We start from the raw sequence: 24,697 nt of genomic DNA, 5'->3' as shown, positions 1-24,697 counted from the left end.
AAATTCCATCCCATGAGATTATGAATTGTGCATCGTGAAGTTTTTATCTATGCAACTCCATGGTAGTTGCCAATTATGTAGTTTTTTTTTTTTTTTTTGAATTTGTGTGTAACTACATAAATGTGTTCCACGTTTGGTATTGTGCCACCACTCGTGTATGGCTGGCTAGGGGTTGATCTGTGCACCACTTTGTGGGCTATTGTGCAAGTTCACGAGTTTTATTGTACAACTTACATTCCTATTTTTTCATTTGTGCAACAAGTTTTGTATCATTGTTATAATTAAACAACCCGACTATGCAATAATGCAATATTGTCTTCGTAGAATATTATATGTGAAACCAGACTGTGCAACAACACAATGTTATAATAAAATGGACTCATTTGAACACTAGTCTATATATATAGAATTTAGATCCAGTGAGACCACCTTAGTTAGATGAGATCATGAGATTTAATCTTGGTCATTTATTTTTTGATTTAACGTGTTAGATTGAATGTGTGCTTTTTAACATATTTTACGCTGATGTTTAATATTGTGGGGGCAATTATGTCTTTTTGTTTATTTATTATTTTATTACCATTTTTAATTCATTGTTTCAGCAGTACCGTGTGCGTTTAGTATTTCTATTTTGTCAGCAGTTTCCTTGTGCATTTAGTAGTCCACTTCATCTCTCTCCCTTAGTCACTCTCTGTCCAGACACCATCTCTGTCGCCGTCGTGTGTGCATTCCGGGGAGAAAATTCATGACTAACTATTTCACAAGGCGGTCTAAGCGGCGTCGGGCGAATTCCTCCGGTGGTGCTCAAGGTATTTCGTTTTTCAATAGTTTTTTTTTTTTTTTTTGTTATTTCGTATATAAAGCATTTGCTAGGTTTTTTTTTGTGTCTTGGGATGGGTTTCCAGCGAGGTGTTTGGGTGGTGGGCGGCGGTGGTCGTGTGAGGCGGGGGGTTGCTGATTCCTTTTTTAATTTTTTTTTAATTTTTTTTTAAATTTTTTGGTTTTGGGCAGGGGTTTTCGGCTTTTAGTGTATGCATTTCATTTTGGACGCAGCGACGGTCGTCGGGTGTGCCGGGGGAGGGGGGTTGGGGCTTGTGATGTTTTATTTACTTAAGGGTGGTTTGGTTTTCTGGCGTAGAGGGTTGACGGGTAGCGGCCGTGGTATTGCTTCTTTATTTTTTTCTTGTTTTCCGGCACTGTGTTTTGTTTTTGGGTTTTGGGATGGGTTTTCGGCGAGGTATTTGGACGGTGGGCAGCGGTGGTCATGTGAGGCGGGGTTGTTGATTCTTTATTTTTTTTGTTTTCTGGCAATGTGCGTTTTTTTTTTTTTTGGGTTTCCGCCTTTTAGTGTATGCATTTCAACGGTGCAGAGAGTGAGCTGCACTTACCCTAAACATGGCAATTAAGTATACCTTCCACTTAATGTCATGATGTCAACCAGTGTTTATTATTCTGTTATAAATCACAAGCAAGGCCCCCTTTTTTGCAGTGAATAGTAAGCTACACTTGTTGAATTCATATTGCAGCTGATTGTATGTATAGAATAGATGCCCATAGATTCAACATTCCATACATACCCAAGGTTGGTGGGTTATTATATAGTTACGTTGTTTTTGAAGATTAGGCGATTAACACCCCTACAGTTTGATTTGAGAAAACTCAAAATTAACCATTGGTTTGAGAAAACCCAAACCCAAATTGTGAAGCCAAGGTGGATAAAACATGAAGAAACTAAAAAGAATGAATTTGCCTTGAAATGCTGTTTCTGACAAAGAAAATCAACTTGTTATTATAGATAATTGGAGCACTGTGGTTTATTATCAATCTATGGTGATATATTTATGAATACACTTTGGATTTACAATGGTCAATGGAAAAACTCAAGCTTCTTATTAGTGCAATGTGCGTTTTGTTTTTTTTTTTTTTTTTTTTTTTTTTTTTTTTTTTTTTTTTTTTTTTTTTTTTTTTTTTTTTTTTTTTTTTTGTCCTTTGATGTTGTTTTAATAAATTGATTGGTATGTTTTTCGGTATTTTTTTAATTATTAGAATGTCAGTGTTTTTTTTTCTGGCTGTGTGTGTATGTATTTTTTGTCCTCTAATGTTGTTTTAATAAATTGATTTGTATGTTTTCTAGCATTTTTTTAATTGTTAGAATGATATGTCTGTGCGTAACAATAATGGGTATGTGCGTTCAGTTGAGATTGCATTTCACTATTATTAGTTTTTGTTTCATGCGTATATGTTTATGTTGATATGAATTGACATGCTTATTCTCAATTTTGGGTTATTAATAAATTGGCGTTAGTGAGTGTTTTGTTGTTTTTTATGGTAAGCGGCGGTGTGTATGGGGATTTGTGTGTGGGGAGTGATTCGGTTATAGGGGTTGTGTGTGTGTGTTTTTTTTGTCCTTTGATGTTGTTTTAATAAATTGATTGGTATGTTTTTCGGCATTATTTTTTTTAATTATTAGAATGGTAGGTCTGTGTGTAGCAATATTTTGTATACTCTAACCACAAAAGCATAATAATATAACTTTTGCACTTTTAAAAAGTTAAAGCATAAAAATATGTTTGTTTTTTTTTTGTTGCCTTTTTTTGGGGTTGTGTGTGTGTTTTTTTATTTTGCGTGTGAATGGTAGAATAGTAGGACTCTTTGTTGTTTGTTGTTTGGGGGTATTGTTGTTTTTTTTAATGTATTAAAATTATTTATCAGTGTTGTCGTGTGTGTGGCAACGTGGTTTAATGTGTACATTAGTTGAGGGAATAAGGGTCATGTGGATCATTTTTCCACTTTGTGTGGGATAGCCTTGGCGTGTGTGCGTAGTCACCCGTCATAATATAGGGTCTGTGCACTGTAGTTTATAAGTATGTGCATACTATTCTGTGAGCGATAATGGGGTTTTCCAGTTGTCAAAAACCATAAAATATGTTTTTTTTTTTAATTTTATTTTTGGGGTTGTGCGTGTGTTTTATGGTTTTGCGTTTGAATGGTAGAATAGTAAGACTTTTGTTGTTTATTGTATGGGGGAATTTTTGTTTTTTAATGTATTAAAATTACCATTTTTAATTTAATGAGATTGTGAGATTCAATCTTGGTCATTCATTTTTTTGATTTAACGTGTCAGATTGAATGCGTGTTTTTTAACCCATTTTACGCTGATATTTAATATTGTGGGGGTTGTTATGTCTTTTTGATTGTTTTTTATTTTATTACCATTTTTAATTTAATGTTTCAGAGAATCGTGTGCGTTTGGCATTCCCATTTTGTCAGCAGTTTCCTTGTGCATTTACTAGTAATTGGGCGTTTGAGTGTTTGGTTGTTTTTTACGGTTAACCGGCGTGTTTTTTTTTTTTGTTTTTTTGTTTTTTTTTGGTTATGAAAATGGAACATTTGTACTAGAAGACAATGGTATAGTTGAACCTATTCCAGGAAGACCAGGTGTTGCAGGAGCTTTAGGAATTCCAGTAGCCATCTGAAAAGATGGGGCAGTAATCTTACTTAAAGTTGGTGTGGTAGCATTAGATTTCAAAAACTTGGGCTAGATTGCTAGGGAACAGACTGAATCATGTTACTCCTGTTCTGGTGTAGCAAAATCGGCGTTTTTTTTTTTTTTTTTTTTTTTTTGAATTGTAATGTATGGATTGGATGGGTTGACAGTGTGCATATCTACGTTACGTTGGCTTTCACTGAGTTGGCAGGCACTTGTAAATGCTAATGTTAGGAAATTGAAGTATGAGGCCCATATCTAAGTTTGCTATAATATAATATTTCAAGTCGATCATGCTAGAGAATAGGATGAAGATTATAGTCTGAGATTGATTAACATACGTAGTGTAGTACAGAAGTAATATATGAATACTAACACAAGTAAGACTCCTAACTAATGACTAACACTAGAGTCCTAACACTCCCCCTCAAGCACAAGGGTGCGAAGCGACATTGAGCTTGTCCCTCAACAGAGCAAACCGAGCACTTGCGAGAGGCTTCGTGAAGATGTCAGCCAACTAATCCTTCGTGGATATGAAATGAACCTGCAGCTCTTTCTTAGCAACCTTATCACGGACAAAGTGATAGTCAAGCTCCACGTGCTTTGTGCGAGCATGGAACACTGGATTGGCACAAAGGTAGGTGGCACCCAAATTATCACACCAGAGAGTGGGAGGCACAGCTGAGCTAAGACCAAGCTCACGAAGAAGAGAAACCAACCAAGTAACCTCAGCAGACACATCAGCCAAAGCCTTGTACTCAGCCTCAGTAGACGACCGGGCCACGGTACGCTGCTTGCGACAAGCCCACGCAACCAAATTATCACCAAAATAGACCGCAAAACCACAGGTGGACTTACGATCAGTAGTATCACTAGCCCAGTCCGAATCAGAGAAAGCATGAATCGCAATCGAGGCAGACTTACGAATATGGAGCCCATAATGTAGAGTACCTTTGACGTAGCGAAGAACACGCTTCAAAAGAGCCCAATGAGCAGTCGTCAGAGCATGCATATGCTGACACAACCGATTAACCGCGAAAGACAGATCAGGGCGAGTAACCGTGAGATACTGCAAGGCACCAGCGAGACTACGATACTGCGTAGGATCAGCATAAGGAACATCATCAACTGGAGTGTCTCGAGCCGTAGAGACCGGAGTAGCAAGAGGCTTACAATCAACCATACCAGCCCGCTTCAAAATATCCCGCATATATCGCTGTTGAGATAAGAGCATCCCGAAAGCCATAGGGACAGTCTCAATCCCAAGAAAGAATGAAGGAGAACCCATGTCCCAAATCTTGAACTCAGTCGCCAACCGAGACACAACAGCAGACACACGAGAGGAATCAGAACCCATGATCAGGATATCATCCACATAGACAAGCAGGTAAACATGAACCGAATCACGAGAATAAATAAATAAGGATACGTCAGTCTGCGACGGAGTAAAACCAACTGAAACCAAGAAAGCATGCAACCGAGTAAACCACGCCCGTGGAGCCTGCTTGAGGCCATACAAAGAACGCTGCAACAAACACACATGATCAGGCGCAGACTTGTCCTCATACCCCGGGGGCTGACGCATATAAACTGTCTCAGCCAGAGCCCCATTGAGAAATGCGTTATGAACATCCAACTGACGAACACACCAGTCTCGAGAAACAGCCAAAGAAAGCAAGAGCCGAACAGTCGTCGGTTTAACTATAGGACTAAACGTTTCAAAAAAGTCCTGGCCAGCCACCTGGTTAAACCCCTTCGCAACCAGACGCGCCTTGTGACGTTCAACTGTGCCATCAGCCTTCCTCTTCGTCCTGAACACCCATTTACACCCTACGACATTCATACCGGGCGTAATAGGAACCAATTTCCAAGTCTGATTGTGGAGTAGCGCATTGAATTCAAGATCCATGGCAGCACGCCACTCTGGAAACAACACGGCCTGCGAATAACACGTGGGCTCAGGAACACTAACCTGAGCAGCCAAGGCAAAAAACTGATCACCAGGTTGAGACTGACTCCGCAAAGCCATTCCATGAGAACGAACAGTAGGCCGTGCCTGGCGACGAGAACGAACAGGCTGCCGAGAAGGAACCACAGCTACCTCATGGTCATCAGTCACTGTGCGAGAGCTCGAAGCCCGGGTGTCCAGGTCGGGATCAGGAGCAGGAACGGCAGACACAGGAGATGAGTCCGAAACACGAACACCACCCGCACCCCATGGCAGATCTGGAGAAGAAGAACGAACACCCTGCACAGAAACAGAGGAGACAAACGGATAAACGGCTTCATCAAACCGCACATGACGGCAGATGAAGAACTTATTAGTAGCAAGGTCCAAACAGCGGTAGCCACGGAAGGAAGGTGGATAGCCCAGAAAAACACATGGTGCAGACCGAAACTGTAACTTATTGCGATTATAAGGACGTAACAACGGGAAACAGAGACAACCGAAGACACGGAGAAAAGAATAGGACGGAGATGAACGATGCAGCCGAAAGTGCGGGCTATCACCATTCAAGACAGAAGTAGGTAGTTTGTTAATAAGATGGACGGCAGTTTCAAACGCATAATCCCAGAAACGACTAGGAACAGAGGCCTGAGCCATTAGAGCGAGCCCAGTTTCCACTATATGCCGATGACGGCGTTTACCCGACCATTTTGCTCATGGGTATAAGCACAGGACTGCCTGTGATTAATCCCAAGAGAGAAACTTATCGTGCAATTTTTTATACTCTCCCCCTAGATCAGATTGTATAGAAATAATCTTGCGATTATAAGACCGTTCAACAAGAGAGCGAAATTGATCAAAAATAGCATAAATGTCTGTTTTTGCACGCATAGGGAAAAACCAAATATACCGAGTGTAATCGTCAACAAATAACACAAAATATCGAAAACCATTACACGAAAGCAACGGGGCAGGCCCCCAAATATCTGTATAGACTAATTCTAAAACATGAGTAGTAGTAGTTTCAACGCGAGCTAAAGAAAAACGGGATGACTTTCCCAACTGACAAGCAGAACATAACCTAGAGCTAACAGTAGAATTAAGTGAACAAGACTTCAAAACTTGACGTAAGACACGACTGTGAGGATGCCCAAGCCGATTATGCCAAAGAGTAGACGAACCACGAGCGGCAATAAGCGCAGCAGGACTCGACTGAGAAACTGGCCACGAGTATAAATCGCCCGAAGCCGGACCTCTAAACAGAACCTCCTTGGTCGAAAGGTCCTTCACAAGAAAAAAATTAGGATGAAACTCAAAGAAGACACTATTTTCGTTAGCAAATTTTTGAACAGATAAAAGTGAAGCAGATAAACCAGGAACAAGTAAAACCTCAGACAAACTAAAAGAACGACGAGGAGTAACAACCGCAGAAAAACCAGTACTAATAATAGGTAAACCGTTACCGTTGCCAACCCGAAGGGTGTCCGTGCCACTGTAGCCAGCCGAAGAAGAAAGCATAGAAGGGTCCGGGGTAGCATGATTGGAAGCACCCGTGTCTGGGAACCATTGCTGAGAGCCAACGGACTCAACCTCATCACCAGCACCATAATAGACCATATGAGCCTGGGGCGCACGATCATGTCCAGTGGAGTAGCGACGGAAGCAGTTCAATGCCGTGTGACCACCACCGCCGTAGATTTGGCACCGGACACCCGAACGACCACGCTGACCGCCGCGGCCACGGCCCCTCTATCGCCCACGACCGCGCTGCTGCGAAGCACCGAACCTGCCACCTCCGCCTCGCCTGGCAGCCATAGCCACCGGAGCCCCTGGTTCAACAACATCCTCCGCGCAGATAAATTCCTGCGAAACCAGATAATCGGAAAGCTCACCGAGAGTCACCGGAGCTCCGCGCGTCAAAGGCGCCACCAGCGGCCGAAACTCCGGGCGAAGTCCGCAGAACACGTAAAGATTCTGATCGTCGAGGGTGACCGGACGTCCAACCAGTGCCAAGTCCTCCACCAGCACCCGCGCTCGCCCGAGATAATCCGCGACCGAAGAATCACCTTGTCGCAAACCCTGCAACTGGCCGAGGAGACGCAGCGTGCGTGCGCGGGTCGCCGATCCAAGTGCCTGCTCGATCGACGTCCAGAGATGGCGGGAGGTGACTCGCCCGATCGCCAAGTGCATCGTCTCTTCCGACATGGAAGAGATGAGCAGTGACAGCACTGCTTGGTCTTGACGCAGCCAGGCCGCACGACGCTCGGCGATGTTCGCCGATTCAGGAGCAGCGGCGGAAAGAACACCATCAGCAGCAACCGTCGGCGGCAATGGAAGGGGAGGACAGACAGAAGTGCCATCAACGTAGGGAAGAAGCCCCTGACCACGCAAAAACGGCACCATCTGTGTGCGCCAAAATAGGTAGTTATGGGAGGTCAATTTGAGCGACACAAAGTGATGTGCGGACGAAAGGGTGGTATGCGGTAGATATGGTAGTCACGGAAACAGTCCGTTCGGAGGATTCCCCGACAGAGCCGTCATTAGATCCGACCTGAACCATGCCTTAACCTGACGATGATACCAGATGAAGATTATAGTCTGAGATTGATTAACATACGTAGTGTAGTACAGAAGTAATATATGAATACTAACACAAGTAAGACTCCTAACTAATGACTAACACTAGAGTCCTAACAAATAGAACAATATATAATAATCCAATCAAATCATCAAAAATAAAAGTGCGTTTAGATGATTTAAAATTCCTTTTTAGTGTCCGAATTTAAGATTCAATATTGTATTTCAAGTACATTGACTGCACTACGGGGTTTGTATACATAGAAGCTAGGAACAATGAGAACGGGTGGCACTTCCATTTGGGGATGTCGGGTCGGGTTTGGGCTGATGTGCCTCCTGGTACTGTTCAAGTTGGTTGTGTTTGGGTTGGTTACGCAAACTGTGATTTTCTTTGTTTTCAAGTCCTACCACCATGAAAACATTGACAAGTCAACGCTGTCGGATCATCTTGAAGTATCTAAATGATAATAATCACATTCACCTGTGTGTCCAAGTATTTTAAATTAATGCACCATTATGTACTAAATGTATAAATGTACAACTCATGAGATTCTACCATAAACTATATACGAATAGATAATTAGTAGCAATATGACTGAAGGCACTATGGCGGTTTCAGCCAGCAAGGCGTTTTAAGCCAGGGCCAGAGAACTAGTATTCCTCCCCAAGAAACTTCCCTAAATCTTGTGTTCTCATATTTAAAGTAAAATCGTTTGGTTGATCTATAAGAATGTAGAATCACCTAAGGATAAGGCTTTAAATAGGGTAAAACTATGAAGAGTTTTATGTACTTTATGTGCTTTAAGATCCTTTAACAAGAATCGCGTATGGAGTATTGACTGAAAGAGTAATAATATGCATAATCTATTCTTAATAAGCACTAAATTCACCTAAAAGGCACTAAATCATGCATAATAAGCATACAATTCACACCTAAAAGGCTCTAAATTCAGTCTTAATGAACATGCTTTTCTAGAGGCATAATTATAACAGTCAAAATAATTAATGCAGTAAAGACATATATATAGCATGCTCAGATTATGCAAATTACTAACTCATACTCCATAACCAAATATTAAATTCTAACACTTAATACAATTTAACTGAAAAAAAATTCAATATTAAAATTAAAATTCGAACAAATTGAAAACTTGATAATTTGTTCAAAATTGAATAATAATTTTGATATTGACTTCAATTAAACATTCAAATTGCAACACTTTTTGTTTTTAGTACTACTGACTATTTTCTCAACCTAGTAAAGTACAAAAAGTCAACAGTCGCTTTCATTGATGCTCGAACCACTCCCATCATCCATGTGAGAATATTAACCGGGATACCAGATGCCACTAGACCACAAGGTCTTTGGCAACACTTAATGCAATTTAAATCAAAATTCAATATTAAAATTAAAAGTCAAACAAATTTAAAACTTAATAATTTGTTCAAAATTGAATAATAATTTTAATATTGACTTTATACAAAATTCAATTGGATAATTTAGGTGAAGATGTCCAAATATGATGAAGGTATTTAAAAAACTTTAGAGAGCCCAAATCAAACAAGCCTAGAATTAAATAATTTTTTTTTTAATTAGTGGAGCCCAGGCCTGGCCATATTTGGGCCAGACCCGGCCCACCTTCACATCCTCTTCAACCTAAACTAACAGCCATGGACGCAAGCAGCCAGCGCAAAGAGAAGAAACGGGCGTAGCAGTAGATTTCCATAGAATCCAACTAATTTTGGCAATTTTAATTTTTAATTTTGTTGACTTTTGATTCTTGATGCGGAAAAATTCAACAAAATTTTCAACAGTCCGAATTAATTGCAAAAATTTAAATATGTAACTTAATTGTATAATGTATACAACATATTTAAATATCACGTATATGCAATTAAAAGAACCAGGCAGAGATTATAAATCAACAAATATTGAATGATTCGGACTGCAGCAGAGTTTCGCGTAAGCGTTGTTCAGAGTCTGGTTAGTGTTTAGGAGACCTATTGAAATACAATTACAATGATGGCAGTAGTTATATATAGGGTCACAAGTCCTCTCACAGCTCATACTACATTCCTCATACACCCTAGTGAGAGGACTTGTGACCCTATATATAACCACTAGCCATCATTGTGGTTGTATTCCAATAGGTCTCTTAAACATTAACCAGACTCCTAACAACGCTTACGCGAAACTCTGCTGCAGTCCGGATCATTCAATCTTTGTTGATTAAGAGCTTAGTACGATCCTGTTATCAGTTACATGTGATATAATTATTCTAACAGTATCAGATTCCTGTATAATCTCTGGTTCTTTTAATTGCATATACGTGATATTTAAATATGTTGTATACATTATACAATTAAGTTACATATTTAAATATTTGCAATTAATTCGGACTGTTGGAAATTTTGTTGAATTTTTCCGCATCAAGAATCAAAAGTCAACAAAATTAAAAATTAAAATTGCCAAAATTAGTTGGATTCTATGGAAATCTACTGCTACGCCCGTTTCTTCTCTTTGCGCTGGCTGCTATCAGATACATATGATTTTGTAAAAGAAAAAAGAATTAAGCTCTCACTATAATCATAATTCCGACACAGTATTGTGTGCACAGTTTTTAGTACTTCAGACAACCTCTGCATCTTGACTAAGACAACACCATATATTAATACAGTACAACATATATTTTCATCAAAATTTTGTTCTAAATTATGACTTTTTCTACCCCAAAAATGGATGAACTGTAAGCTCATTGAGTGCACTATATTAAAGAGTTTGGCTATACAATGTAGTAGGCGAGAAAATTTGAGAGCACAATTCTGAATTAACTTCAGAGTGATAGGAGGTGTTCTATGGCCTTTTTAGGAACATTTAAAGCTTGGGATGCTATATGCCTCATTTGGAAGTAGCACAAGAATAGCTGAATTTAAGTAGAGAAAATGTTGAATTGAACTAATAATTTTCATATATTATTGAACTAAAATATATGGATAAAAAAAGACAGAAGAATCTAGGATTCTAGTCTAATCTAATCTAAAATCTAAACATAAAACTAGGTAACATAATCTAATCTAAGCCAACACACTAACAAGTAGCTTCAACAGCGAGCCTTCTCTTGGATTTGCTGCAGGTTGTGGTTGCGAAAAGGGCATCGGAGACATGGAGAGTGCACTTCTCCTTCCCCACACAAGCCGATTGAATCACTGGCAAGGCATTGGTGGCATCACAATGGCTTGTTTCAAAGGAGCCGCAACTGCCTTTTGGTTCACCAAAGCTAGCGAAGTTGATCTTCGAGATCTTTCTGCCTCCTCCTTGGCAAGACAACTCTAATGTGTTTCCTTCCTCTACATTGGCACATATGGTTCCTACTGTCACAGTTTGCACCCTAACTTCTTGAGGACGACCGCCCATCTCCTCGAACAAAACCAATTGGTTGTTCCCTTTACGTAGGAAGGAACGTGGAACATGGTACCATCTTTGTGAAGGTTTTCCACAACCGGCTCCACATTTTGATCTGCCATAGTTTCCACGATAGTCACATTGAGGGCAGCCATCGGCTTTGGCGAGGAAGGATGGCCAATATCTACCAATGTTACATCCATTCACCCAAGCAACTCCCTTCCCCATTCCTTTCAAATCCAACACCACAGAGTCTTCCCCCGCGGGGGTCTTAAAGAATGTCTGCAAGAAAATGATCGAGCACAAAAGTTACATACGAAGTTTATGTGTTAAGAATGAGGGGAGTAATGTTATTAACGGTATGGATTGCGTTACCTTGTACCAAATAAACATTCTGTCTGTTTGGAAGTCAGATGTGTGCCATGTTAACTTATTGCGGTCATCAAGTTCAAAAAGTCCTTTAGAAATTCCATGTAATCCAACCATATATGTCCATGTGTTTTTTGATAAATCCAGCCCTTCACCATTTGGTTCAACTATCTTAACTGGTCCAACAACTCCTTGTCCTACCTTTTCGAAAAATTCTCCATAGTTCTACCAACAAAAAAACACAATGAACAATTAGAAAAAATTTAAAAGATAAAGCATTTGATGGTTGTAAGGGAAAAACTCTTACGGGTGGTCCGACAGTTTCACTCAGTAAAGAAATTGTATTGATATCTTCTCGAATTTTCACATTTCTTTGAAATGAAAATTCAAACTTTCCGTCGTCTTGTGCCCACCGAGAACCTAGAAATAAACATATAATTAATTAATGAATAATTATTAATTACAACTAATAAATAATTCAAATTAAGAGACTTTTACCAATGTGCTTGTTGTTAAAAAAGGCATGGAGTACATGGCTTTTGGTGTTAACTTGAAGAGTAAGCTCCTGTCCTAAAATTGGACTATTCTCATCTACCTTGAAACTAAACAAAACAAACACAATTAATTAACTATCATATATATAATAAAATATAATAAAAAAATTGTGATTACTTGCAAAATATACCTTGTCATGTACCACAAGTAATCAGTAGTATCATTTGTCACAGTTTTCTGATCAAATAGTTGTTTGGCATCAAGAGCATCTATCAATACTGAGCTTTGATCTTTGTCACCAAACTTGAGATGCATAACAGTTTCAGGCCTATATGACCATTTCAATGGCCCTTCACTTAACTTCTTCACCATCACAGTTGTTTGGGCATTAACCTACAACCAAAATATCACAATGAGTTATATTAAAATTATCAGTTATTTTAGAAATGTAAACCTCAGTTTTGCAGTCAGGGAGAATTGTGACCGACCATGCCGGAGTGGTGTAATTCTTGCCTTCAAAGGTGATGGATATGTCATCTTTGTCATTTGCATTTCCTAAGAAACATACCCTTTTCCCCTTGTACTCATACACTGTTGACTGAAAAACATAATATATAATGGTGTCATTAGATTCATTAAAAATTGAAAAAAAATAAATAAATTGGAAGAATTAACAAATATAATGAATTATATATAAAACACTTACAGACATCATCCTTCCATAATCTGTGTTGGTTGCATTGCCATACAAAAGTACATCCTCCAAGGAATATAAAAGGTTATGGAGTTCCTTGAGATGCCCCCACTTTGGTTGGTTCACATTGCCTAAACCATTTCCACAATTGCATTAGTATCAAATTATCAATAGATCAGATTAAAGTCTAGTAATTAAATCGTTACCATATTCATCGAGGGGAGCATTGTAGTCATATGTTGTGGCAATGTATGGTCCACCCGATGTCCTTCCAAAATTTGTTCCACCATGGTACTAAAGATGAAAAAGTAGGTTAATCTGGGGAAGCGGAAAAGTACAAGAGTAACAAAGCTGGACACATTTTTATGCCTAACAATACATATCATTCCATACCATATAGTAGTTTTGTAGAGATCCACCATATTGGAAAAAACGAGCAACAGCAAATGCAAGATCTTCCGCAGGTCTGTGAGGGTCTCTATCACCCCAGTTCTTAAACCTTACATATTAAAGAATCAAAATTATTAGAGTAATTAAAGTTTTCAATTAATTACATAAATAAACAAAACTTCAATTAATTACATAAATAAACAAAACAAAATTAAAGTACACTAACCAGCCACTCCAGTTTTCAGTCCAAAATTTAGGGTTATTGTTCTTAGGCCAGAATTGATCACAATAAAATCCATTGCAGGTATTAATCTGCATTTTGAACCAAGGAAATTAAAATGAATATAATTATATTACTAAAAAAATATAAAATATAATTTTAAAAAATAAAATTTACCAGTCTTTGGAGCATCATCCTCTTGACACATGATCCAAGGCACTCCAATATTCAGAGAAAGAGCAAAATCCGCACACCAATTTATATATTTCTTTCCTTCTTCTCCATAGTGCGATATAATATTCCCATACTCATTTTCAATCTATTTTTAAAAAAAAATTATAATAATAAATATTTAAGTTTGAGGTGACAATTTAAAAAAAATATTATTTTAAAAAAAAAACCAAAAATGGCAACATTACCTGGGCAAGGATAATATTTCCCCCTTGACTAGCAAAAAGTTTCTCTCCTTTTACCATATCTACAATTTTCTTTGTGAAGATTCCCATCTCCCTCTGAGCAAAAATATTAATTTTCAAAAATTTGAAATGCAATAATAATAATAATAATAATAATAATAATAATAATAATAATAATAATACCTTGAATACTGCATTGTTGGTTCTGAGAGTTGTGTTTGGCATGTTGTGTAACCACACAGGAAATCCTCTGGAATTTAATAATAATAATAAGGTAAAACATTACAAGACTTTAAAACCTAAAAAAGATTTATAATGTTTATGAAGCAAATATCAAGATTGACATTATTTACCCAAAATTCCATTCTGCACAAACGTATGGACCTATTCTTAGCATAGTGTAAAGCCCTTCATTTTTTACTGCCTTGAGAAACTGTATCAAATCTTTATTCCCCGAAAAATCATACTGTAATATTAAATAAAAATTAAAAATAAATTATATGGAAACACATATTTTCAAATTAATAAAAATATTATTAAAAGATTTCAATTTCAACCTCACGGTAATTAGGCTCATGAGCATTCCAAAAAACATAAGTTTCTATAGCGTTGACACCACCCCCTCTTTTGCCTTTTTGATCAAAGAGGACCACATCTATATAAATAAACAAATTTAATTAAGATATTAACAATAGGAAACAAATATTTTTAAAAAAAAATTCAATAGAGTATATAACAAAATTAAGAAATATATACTTGAGTTGTGCTACGAGGATAGTGAATGGAACCAGAAATGATGAGTTTTCTCTGACCATTAATTTTTAAGGCGCGATTATCGTATGTAACTTGTAAAGCATCATTAAAAGGTAAATTATAAGAAAATATAGTGAGAGCTAGTGCCAAGAAACTAGTGAGAAAAGATGCCATTTTAGCAAAGAAGATTAGGAATAAGAAACGATTGGAATGAATTTTTTGTTTTAGTATTCCCCTATTTATAAGAAGGAATTGAAGTATGTTAGATAACTAAGAGATTGATAACCTTATCTAAACAATATGTACTTTTACCAAGTAAAAGTGTATTATCTTTAAAAAAAATTCAAAAATCTCACCTAAATTATCCTTATGTCAAATTTGAATAAGATTTTTAGCACAGGATTTATTTATTTTTTAAATCATTGAAAATACATCAAAAGTAATAAAGGCTTATAAAATATTAAGATTGAAATTAAAAACTGATTTTTCATATTTTCTTCCTTTTCTAAGAGTTAAAAAATTATTATTTTTCAGTTTTTTTTAAATCTATTTTGTAAGAGGTAAGGGTGTCTTATAAATAAATTATACTCCGTAGATAATATTGTCCCAGATGATATAAAATGAAAGAGGGTTAGCATAAAAATAAAAATTTAAAAATGGAAGATAAGATATAGTTTTTTTTTTTTTTTTTTGAAAACAAGATAAGATATAGTTAATGAAGGAGGATTAATAAACGCATAACAAAGGGCAAATAATAATAGGAATGCCACTGAGGCCGGGCTTAGCGTAGTTGGTTTAAAGGTCATGACCGAAGACGGCAGTGTGAGGAAAATCGCTACGAAAAAGGCCCAAAGATGATGAAAGGGTCTAAATTGAATCCCTTATGCAAGTGAGTTGATTTCCGTGGGCTTAGAATTAGTTCAGTAAAATTATGGGCACTTTTAAATAATAATAATAGGAATTTTAGGGTTTCAAAATCTTAAGTTGGAGACATGATTATATTCTTAATATATATAATAAAATAGTAGAAAAAGGGTTATTATAGTCCCACAGGGAAAGAATCAAAGAAATATATATATGCATGCATTATCTGGTACTATAGAGACAGATCGCATTTGTAGTCCAAAGACATCTATAGCGCACTGGACATACTAATACTAGAATGCATGAAAGCGGATATATATGTTCTTCATGAAGTTGAAGAGTATATTTTCATCAAAATTTAGTTCTAAATTATATGACTTTTCTAACTTTTACCCCTACAAACCACATATTTCAAAGTCTCACTAGAATTCATAGGAATAAAAAGCCAAGGGATGAATTGTAAGCTCATAGCTAGGGTGCATTTTGGCAATACTTTCTCATGAGTGAAATAGATGTTGCATGTTCTTGCTTGGAAACTTTTTATGCCATACGAAAAAGTTTCACTTGGGCTTAATCGAAAAAAAAATCTTTATTGATTTTGTCTCCTGTTCTTTTTCGTTATGAGGAGAATCAGACAAAAACAGTGGATCTCCTAGTTAAAGATTGAGATGAGTTGAATAGGTCACTGCTCCCATGAGTCCACCTTCCCCCATGAGTCTGTGTGGACAATCTAGATCTATTGATCTTGGAACTACGTATAGCTATGATTTAATGGCATTATTTTAAAAACTTTTTTAGTGCTGTAATTTCCAGGGTTGATTTGTAATTTTTGAATTGTTATTTATTTGGATTAAATTTAATTATAGGTGATTTGCATGTTTTTAGGAGCATATCATTCTTAACCGTGGAATTTGAATTTCAAAAATTCCATCCCATGAGATTATGAATTGTGCATCGTGAAGTTTTTATCTGTGCAACTCCATGGTAGTTGCCAATTATGTAGTTTTTTTTTTTTTTTGAATTTGTGTGCAACTACATAAATGTGTTCCACATTTGGTATTGTGCCACCACTCGTGTATGGCTGGCTAGGGGTTGATCTGTGCACCACTTTTTGGACTACTGTGCAACTTCAGGAACTGTGCAAGTTCACGAGTTTTATTGTGCAACTTACATTCCTATTTTTCAATCTGTGCAACAATTTTTGTATCATTGTTATAATTAAACAACCCGACTATGCAATAACGCAATATTGTCTTCGTAGAATATTATATGTGAAACCAGACTGTGCAACAACACAATGTTATAATAAAATGGACTCATTTGAACACTAGTCTATATATATATATATATATATATATATATATATATAATTGTTAGAAAGTGCACACATGACGACGATACACGTACAATGCACGCATGACTTACGCACAGTGCACGCACTATGAAATTTATGTGTTAGGACAATTAATTTTCTTTCCACATTCAGTTTTAGAATCCTCAGCCTCTGCCTCGCCACTTCGCTAGGGATTAAGATTTGAACACACACACATAGCAACATATATCTATCTATGTATCGTTGTTGACAGGTTAAAGCGGGAGGCTCTATTGATAACAAAGGGTGGGTGATTGAAACTGTTGATTATAAGGATAGTTCAGTGGTTGAAGAAGTGAGGATCAGAGGTTTCAGACTTTAACAAGGTTGAGTAGCTTGAGAAAATATATAATGAGGTCTGGATCGTATATGCTGATTTTGGTTATGTTGCTGAAACTTAAGTTGATAGATCAATCAACGTTACGTTGGCTTTCTCTGAGTTGGCAGGCACTTGTAAATGCCAATGTTAGGAAATTGAAGTATGAAGCCCGTATCTAAGTTTGCTATAATATAATATAATATTTCAAGTGGATCATGCTAGAGAATAGAACAATATATATTTTCTTTTCATTTTACTCTACATGTCCATCATCTGGCAACTGGCTAATACAGTCAGCGTTCTGGAAGATTCCTACGGGCCGGGTTTAAGGCCATGTCCAAGAGCAGACAGCTTCTAAGAGGAAACATGGTTTTGGGCGTAGTGTTCTTCCTCAAGCTTCACTTAGCTCTCTTCTTCGTAAACGTAATCTTCAAGAGGTTTGTTGTGAACGGGTGGCACTTCCATTTGGGGATGCTGGGTCGGGTCAGGTTTGGGCTGATGTGCCTCCTGGTACTGTTCAAGTTGGTTGTGTTTGGGTTGGTTACGCAAACTGTAATTTACTTTGTTTGCAAGTTGTACCACCATGAGAATATTGACAAGTCAATGCTGTCGGATCTTTGGGAGAGTATCTTCCTAAACGACATCATATTTTGTCATACTAGGAGAAGTATCCAAACGATAATAATCAGATTCACCTGTGTGTCTAAGTGTCTAAGTACTTTAAATTAATGTACCATTATGTACACTAAATGTATAAATGTACAACTCATGAGATTCTACCATAAACTATATACAAATAGATAATTAGTGTAAGTACTTAAGTCATGGTGTGCACGTAAATGATTTATTTTATCTTATACTACTGGTAATTATACAAGTACTTGGCCTTGCATTTTGACGGATCTACGGTCCTTAGTTTTTAAACACAATTAGGACCGTAGATCTGTCAAAACACAAGACCAAGAGAGAGAACCATACACCAACAACATAAAAATGATAGTAAATGGGATAATGGTCAATATATGAATAAATATTTATAACAAAAAGTAAATTTTTAAGGTTTTTCAATTAATTTGTTACTGGTATACTCCCTCCCTCGATCCCATTTTATGTGTCTGTTATGATTAACGAGGTTTAACTAAAGTTATTTTTAATTTAACTTTTCATAATATTATAAGTTTAGTTTGACCAAATAACCAAATAGTAACATGCATAAGCATATCTTACGGTTAAAAGGAAGATGTGTATGAAATAAAATATTTACCTTCGGATTACCACCAAATATCCTCTAAGGACCATTGTAGATATTGACTGAAAAAAATATTATAAATATACTCTTACGTTTTTATATTTTACATTTCAGAGCTTTTGCATTTCGTGTCATACAATTTTTTAATTATTATTTTCCCACATTCAAGTCTCCTTTTCTTATTTCCCATTAAAAGTAGCCATAAACTTGAGCAATAGGAAATTAATTTGCAACTGCATTGTAGATAACGGGTGAAAAACTTTGCAGGTTTTAAATGTCCAAAAGATGCCCATTTTACATAAAATGTCACAGCAGACATGGCCAAGACAAAAAGTGATGGGCAGAAAATCCAACAGAAAGGAAAATGATACTCCCACCACCAGAAATTGCTTCCAACCATGGGATGGGAGTAAGAATATTGCCACACTTTGCCTTCAAAGTACGAATCATCCAATTTGATTGCCCGGAAATTTGACAGCTCCACCAGTAATAGAATTCTTTAAAAAGGCCCGAACTTTGTCCTGTATGCCAAATCAAATGCCTAGTTAATCGCCATGGAGAGCTAAGCGAACATATAAAGCACAAGCAAAGTAATCATCATCAACACATCATGTTCACTGTCCCCCCATCCACCTGGGAAGATGAAGAATAAAAAAGAACAAAGGGGTTCCAGGGGGCTATAAATTTCTTATGATATATGGTATCTAAAACATTTAATCAAGAGGAAGTAAACTGGCAGATTTGGAAGGAACACTGTCCATTCACATGTGGAGAGGGAACTTACTATCTTCTAGTGCTTGATGGAAACCCAATGATCCTGACAAATAATCATTCAGCTTGTTATGATTTTAATCTATAGTTTCCTTATACCAAGCTATCTCTATAAACTTCTATTTCCCTAACAAGTCCAACATCAATACCTGTCTTGCTGTTTGCCAACTAAACTTGGGCCAGGCCCCCCTGAACCCTTTCTGGGAGAACTGGTTAAATCATTTTTATCAGAGTTAATTCCATTACTCAAAGAAAATTGTACCAAGGGTGCTGCTTTAGCTCCAGAGGCATTCAGCTCTGTCGGATTTTTAGGTTTCATTAAAATCTTCACATTTGAGATGCCTCCAGTAACATTGAAAGGAGAAGCACCATTGGAGTGCTGATTTTGCATTGCCCTAAACTGAGAAATGTTATCAGCAACTTTCTCTACCTTCCCAGAAGTGGGTTCAAGTGAGGATGTCTTCAACCTCTGTGGCTGAGCCATGGGAGTAACAGCAACAGAAGGTAATCGTGATGGATAAGATGATGTGGCTGCAGCTGCCGCAGCAACTTTAGCTGCAGCTGCTGTGGCTGCTATTATTTCTTGAGCACCTTCTCGAAGTTGAATGTAGTCTCCATCGATCACAAATAACTGAAATTTTAAAACTGGGGTTACGTACAAAGAATGGAAATTCATAGAAATCTACACATTAGAAATGTACTTACTTCAGGACGACTTGCTACAAATTCATCAAGTTTCCCATACTTCCTCTTGTAATCATGCCAATGAAGGGGAGAAAGCATTTTCCCAAGCCTATTTGGGAGCTGTATATCACATAGAGAAATCAATTACTAATACCAAATACTACCACACTATAAAGTACACCACAACCTACACGAGTAATGTGTATGTGTGTGTTTCAAGGATATGCTTGATGTAACTAACCGTTGTACTAATCCTAATTCTACCACTAGAACCAGGTGGAATTGTGCGAACTATGCAAGCCAGTAATGCTTGTTCTTCAAGTAGAGCAGGTTCTGCTGCCTTCCCAACAGCATATGCATTTTTCTGACCCACGGAAACTAATCTTTCAGGCATAGCAGCACTCTTGGTGGCATCTGTTACTTTATCATTTGAATAACTAGTCTGATCTGGAACTTCTGATGATGACTTATTTGCAGCAGAACTAACTTCTCCAGATTCTAGCTCATGATTAACCGAAGGTTTCAAATTCTTCCCCTATAATCAGTATTAATTATTGAATAAAATAAAAACCAGTCCACACATGCGTAACCATGAGGTTAATATACTTCAAAAACATTTTAAAAGCCTTAAATACAATTAGAAGAATTTCAGTTTTGATAAATTCAAATGAATCACCTGGAATTCATTGTGCCCAAGAGGATCAAGCTTCAGAGCATCATGAAATTGTGTAGAGATATGCTGCAATGCCTGCTGGGTTTGGGGACTAGGGAGGTAGTTTTCACCTACAGACTGGAGCACGTACAAAAAAAATTGGATGGATGAAGACAACAAAGCATCTAATTATAATAGGTAAAACAAAACCTATGATGGTCTGCCCACCTGCTGCCCCACTTCACTTGAAGCTCCCACAGTATCCTTTTGTTCAATTTCTGAATGAGCGACTTTCCCATTGACAGATGTTTCATACTCATAACTAGACTCTGATCTCAACAAGGTTGATTCAGTTTGAAGAGGATATTGACTGTGACTAGAGTAACTAGACATCTGCGAACCACCCTCAGATGCAACCTTAAACAAAATAGAACAGAAAATTAACCACACAAAGTAAACACACAAAAAATTCATCTGAAATTACCTGTTGGTTGGGCCACTGTTGGATAGACGGTATTGCAGGTCCAGAATGGAAGTGCCCAAGATGAGACTGAGGAATCTGTGAAGCAACAGAAGGAGGGACTCCCTGTTGATGCATTAAAAATGGATGCAGCGCAGCAATTTGACCTGGTGGAATGAAGGTTGGCATCCCAAGTAAAGATGAAGGAGCAAGTGGAACACCATGGAGATCACTCTGGCATTTAAAAGAAAATATATAGTTATGCCAGCACTTTCAAGTAAAATATAAAGTCAAAGGAAGAGTTCATAAAAAGAAGTTCTACCTGAGTTGACACATTCCCAATAGAAGTTAATGATGAAGCATTTTCGGCATTTCCATTTGGTATGTGTCCAGAGTTTCCACTAGAGGCATCATTATTACCATTCTCAGTACGTTTGTTGCCATTGTTCTGCCCATACTGAGAAGTATCTTTTGAAGATTCCTTTGAGACTTGAGAACTATCAGTCGAAGTACCATTCCTTTCTCTTGCCTCAGCCAGTTCTATTTGGAGCTGTTGCATATGCAAATGTAGGCGCTCCATCTCGCCAAACTAGAGAAAAATCTAATTATCACCAACTAGTATTAACTACTTAATAAAAAATTAAAAGAAACAAGGCCTACCAGAAGCAAATAGTTTGAAAGGGGCAGACAATGAACAGACATTGTCACAGAAGTCAATGCAATTTGAAAAATCATTCCTTAGAATAAACCTATCAACTCTAAGTCATTCAAAATAAAATAAAATAAAGCTAAACAACCTGTCTCTGACAACCAAGCCAAAGCTGATTATATTGTTCAGCTCGTTCACGTAGTTCAGCTTGTTGCAAGGCATCGATCTCCTGAGCACGAGTCATCCAAGCATGGGCCTCCCTCATCTGTTCGTCTTTGTAAAGAATGGTTTCCTTTGCAATTCTGTTCTGAAGATTGAAGAATATTCAGTTTGTCAGACTGCAAAACTCTAGTCAGCAGCTAATGTTGCACAAGTACTTAAATATTTTAAATTATAAAAGTATCAATGTCATTCCATAATGCAGTTTCTTTGTGTTACCATACTACAAAAGCAGTGAAAGTATTTTCAGAAATTATGGTACATATGAATTGACCTGTTCTTGCAATTCCATAAACTGACGTTCTTTCTCTTGAATATGTTCCTGAAGTTCATGAATTTGTTTAATATGCTGAGCTCTTTCAGCTTCAGAGTTGTCCCTCTCTCTCCTGGAAATTTATGAACTTTAGTAACAAATATAATAAATAAAACACAAAATATCTCAGCTCTCTAACAATTTAAAGCTTTTATTTGAGGTAGGGCACAAAATTCAACACCAAGATCATATAATCACCAATCACCCCAAGAAACCATTTTAAGTTAGGTGACTTTTTGATTTGAAACATGAAAATCATTACTGCCAATGTGTTACAAAAATGACAGCATTCAGCAATAAAAACTGAGCCAAATCAAACACCTTCAAATGCAGGCATACTTATTCTAATTCAATTAAAATACAAACTCTCCTTTCCATAAGAAATGACAAAAGAATTCACATGTTAGAATATATTTGTAAGCTTATACTTGATTAAAACATTAGAAACAGCAATGGGGCAAACATACGATACCTGTAAGTTTGCAATTCTTTGTTTTGTTCTCTCAATAGATCTTCTTTAGCCCAAGCCTGCTAAGTATAAAGTAAATGAACGCATGAGAGTTAATTAAAAATAAATAAAAGAGGACCCATAACAAAAATTAGATGTTCAGAATTCAGTAAGATAATCAAAAAAGATATCATATTGTCAAACCAACCGCTTCATTGTCCAATCTTATTGCGTGCAACTCCCTTTCTTTCTCTTCCAGTCTTCTTTCCAACTCATACATCTTCTGGTCCCTTTCACGCAGTTGCTCCTTCACATCCATTACATCCAATTTCATTAATAAAAGCCATAGTACTTGAAACTTTTTTGCTTACATCCAACACAAGTGTTTATTTGCCTGAATACTTGCTAACTAATGTACGGACCTGAAGCTTCATATTGGCATTTGCCTGTTCTTTGACTTCAGCATCAAAAGCATTCCGCATTTCAATAATCTCTGATCTTGTAATGATTTGAGCCCGGAGCTCAATCTCCATATGCTGCAGCTCCTCTCTTTGTTTCACAACAGTATGAAGTCTCTGCTGCAGAAGATCATTGTCCAAGTTTCCATCAATAGTAATTGAACAAAAGTCCACATCAGCAGGCTCTCTCCCCTGCTGTACCTTTGATAAATCACAAAATTATCTTCATTTCATCCACATTCCATTTAGGAGCAAACAAGACTTCCAAAAACAGAACCCAAAATAAAAATTACCTCGTATATCAACCTTTCATCCGACTGCCCTAACTTCGAACGATCCATCTCCTAAACAAATATATTTTTAAAAAAAAAAACTTTTTAATATATAAAGAAAATGCAAACAGAACATAAGTCAATATCAGTACAAGGGCAATGGTAGTGGAATGTTTCCAGTACCTCGCTAGTGGAATTCCTCAGAGATTGCTCAGAGACAGCGCGCCATTCCTTGCGAGAAGCCTGAGCCGAGGAGACTGGGAGAGAAACGCCGCGTGCAGCGGCAACACCAGCCGCGGCTTCCATCAGCTAACGAAAATCGGAGGTGACTCCAATTCCACAGAAACCCTAATTTTAAAACCCTACGAAACAATCAAAAACTAAAATACAAATTCAAACATAAAAATCTGCAGATAGAAAAAGAAGAGTAAAACGGAGAGGCAAAGAAAGTTGAAATCAAAGAATGATTGAGTGAATGGTTGTACCTTTTAGGGCGGTGGGTGTGTGAGGGAGGGTTGGGGGTTGAAAGGGACGGGCGGAGAGGGAATGGTTGACGCGACGACGGAGGTAGAGACCACACTCCTGTCCTCGGATTGGATTGGATTTGGGGAATTTCTAACACACTCACTCTCAGTGTGAGGCTCCCGCCATTTATAGCAAGATCGTGCAACCCTCTCTAAATAGATTCACTTTCCTCCAGGGGCTTGCTTCAGTGCGACTCTCTTTACCGGGGCCGTCCAATGTTCAAAGTATCTCAAATTCTTTGTGTTATATTCACTCTCCTAATTTATAAGTTTTTTCTTTTGTTTTTTGTTTTAATACTCATGACTCTCTCTGCGAGATAATATCATTGTTCTATATTTTTTAAAACATTTTTAACCCAAAAAATCTAAATCTCTTCAACTTGTGTTTGAATATATGACCACTAATTTGGGATGATAATCAAAATGTCATTACAGTACATGTTAGTTATCATGTTTTATTTAGTTCTTTTACTATTATTGAGGTAATGTTTAATTAGGGACTTTTGTATTCTCTATCAAATTAGACACTTATTACTAGTACTAGTAAATTACCCGTGCAATGCACGGATTAATTTTTATAGTATATATTTAAATAATACAAATTAAAGGTGAAGATATAAATAATTATAATATTTGAGAGTGTATGTTTATTTGATTATAAAGATTAATGCAAAAGTATCAATAATATATG

General features: G+C 37.1%; 1 protein-coding gene, 1 long non-coding RNA gene and 1 pseudogene across 11 annotated transcripts; 1 reads left to right on the top strand and 2 right to left on the bottom strand.

The window, feature by feature from the left end:
- The first annotated feature begins 557 nt into the window (after window positions 1-557).
- On the top strand, window positions 558-3,786 carry LOC116014027. 2 transcript variants are annotated; one of them, XR_004097331.1, is made up of 2 exons: window positions 558-809; window positions 3,400-3,786. It is a non-coding gene; the product is annotated as an uncharacterized LOC116014027 (long non-coding RNA). The 2 variants fall into 2 exon arrangements; XR_004097330.1 differs by having other exon boundaries at window positions 569-809; window positions 3,403-3,786.
- A 7,779-nt stretch (window positions 3,787-11,565) lies between these two features.
- Window positions 11,566-14,926, bottom strand: LOC116012644 (annotated as a pseudogene).
- A 3,837-nt stretch (window positions 14,927-18,763) lies between these two features.
- Window positions 18,764-24,225, bottom strand: LOC116012642. 9 transcript variants are annotated; one of them, XM_031252253.1, is made up of 17 exons: window positions 23,968-24,225; window positions 23,666-23,862; window positions 23,504-23,554; window positions 23,175-23,411; window positions 22,961-23,059; window positions 22,777-22,835; window positions 22,266-22,377; window positions 21,921-22,079; window positions 21,446-21,712; window positions 21,148-21,357; window positions 20,892-21,080; window positions 20,688-20,801; window positions 20,253-20,546; window positions 20,033-20,131; window positions 19,477-19,958; window positions 19,341-19,373; window positions 18,764-19,077 (listed from the first exon to the last, which is right to left on the bottom strand). In XM_031252253.1, coding segments are annotated over exons 2-17 (2,529 nt in total). In that variant the 5' UTR covers window positions 23,789-23,862; window positions 23,968-24,225; the 3' UTR covers window positions 18,764-19,076. The 9 variants fall into 9 exon arrangements, with proteins under 9 accessions (XP_031108113.1, XP_031108117.1, XP_031108118.1 ...); XM_031252257.1 differs by having other exon boundaries at window positions 23,175-23,405; XM_031252258.1 differs by having other exon boundaries at window positions 23,175-23,402.
- Between the last annotated feature and the right edge of the window lie 472 nt (window positions 24,226-24,697).

This window comes from Ipomoea triloba, chromosome 3 (genome assembly GCF_003576645.1).
Source record: "Ipomoea triloba cultivar NCNSP0323 chromosome 3, ASM357664v1".
NCBI classification, from domain to species: Eukaryota; Viridiplantae; Streptophyta; class Magnoliopsida; order Solanales; family Convolvulaceae; genus Ipomoea; species Ipomoea triloba.
This window is presented reverse-complemented; position numbering and strand designations above follow the sequence as displayed.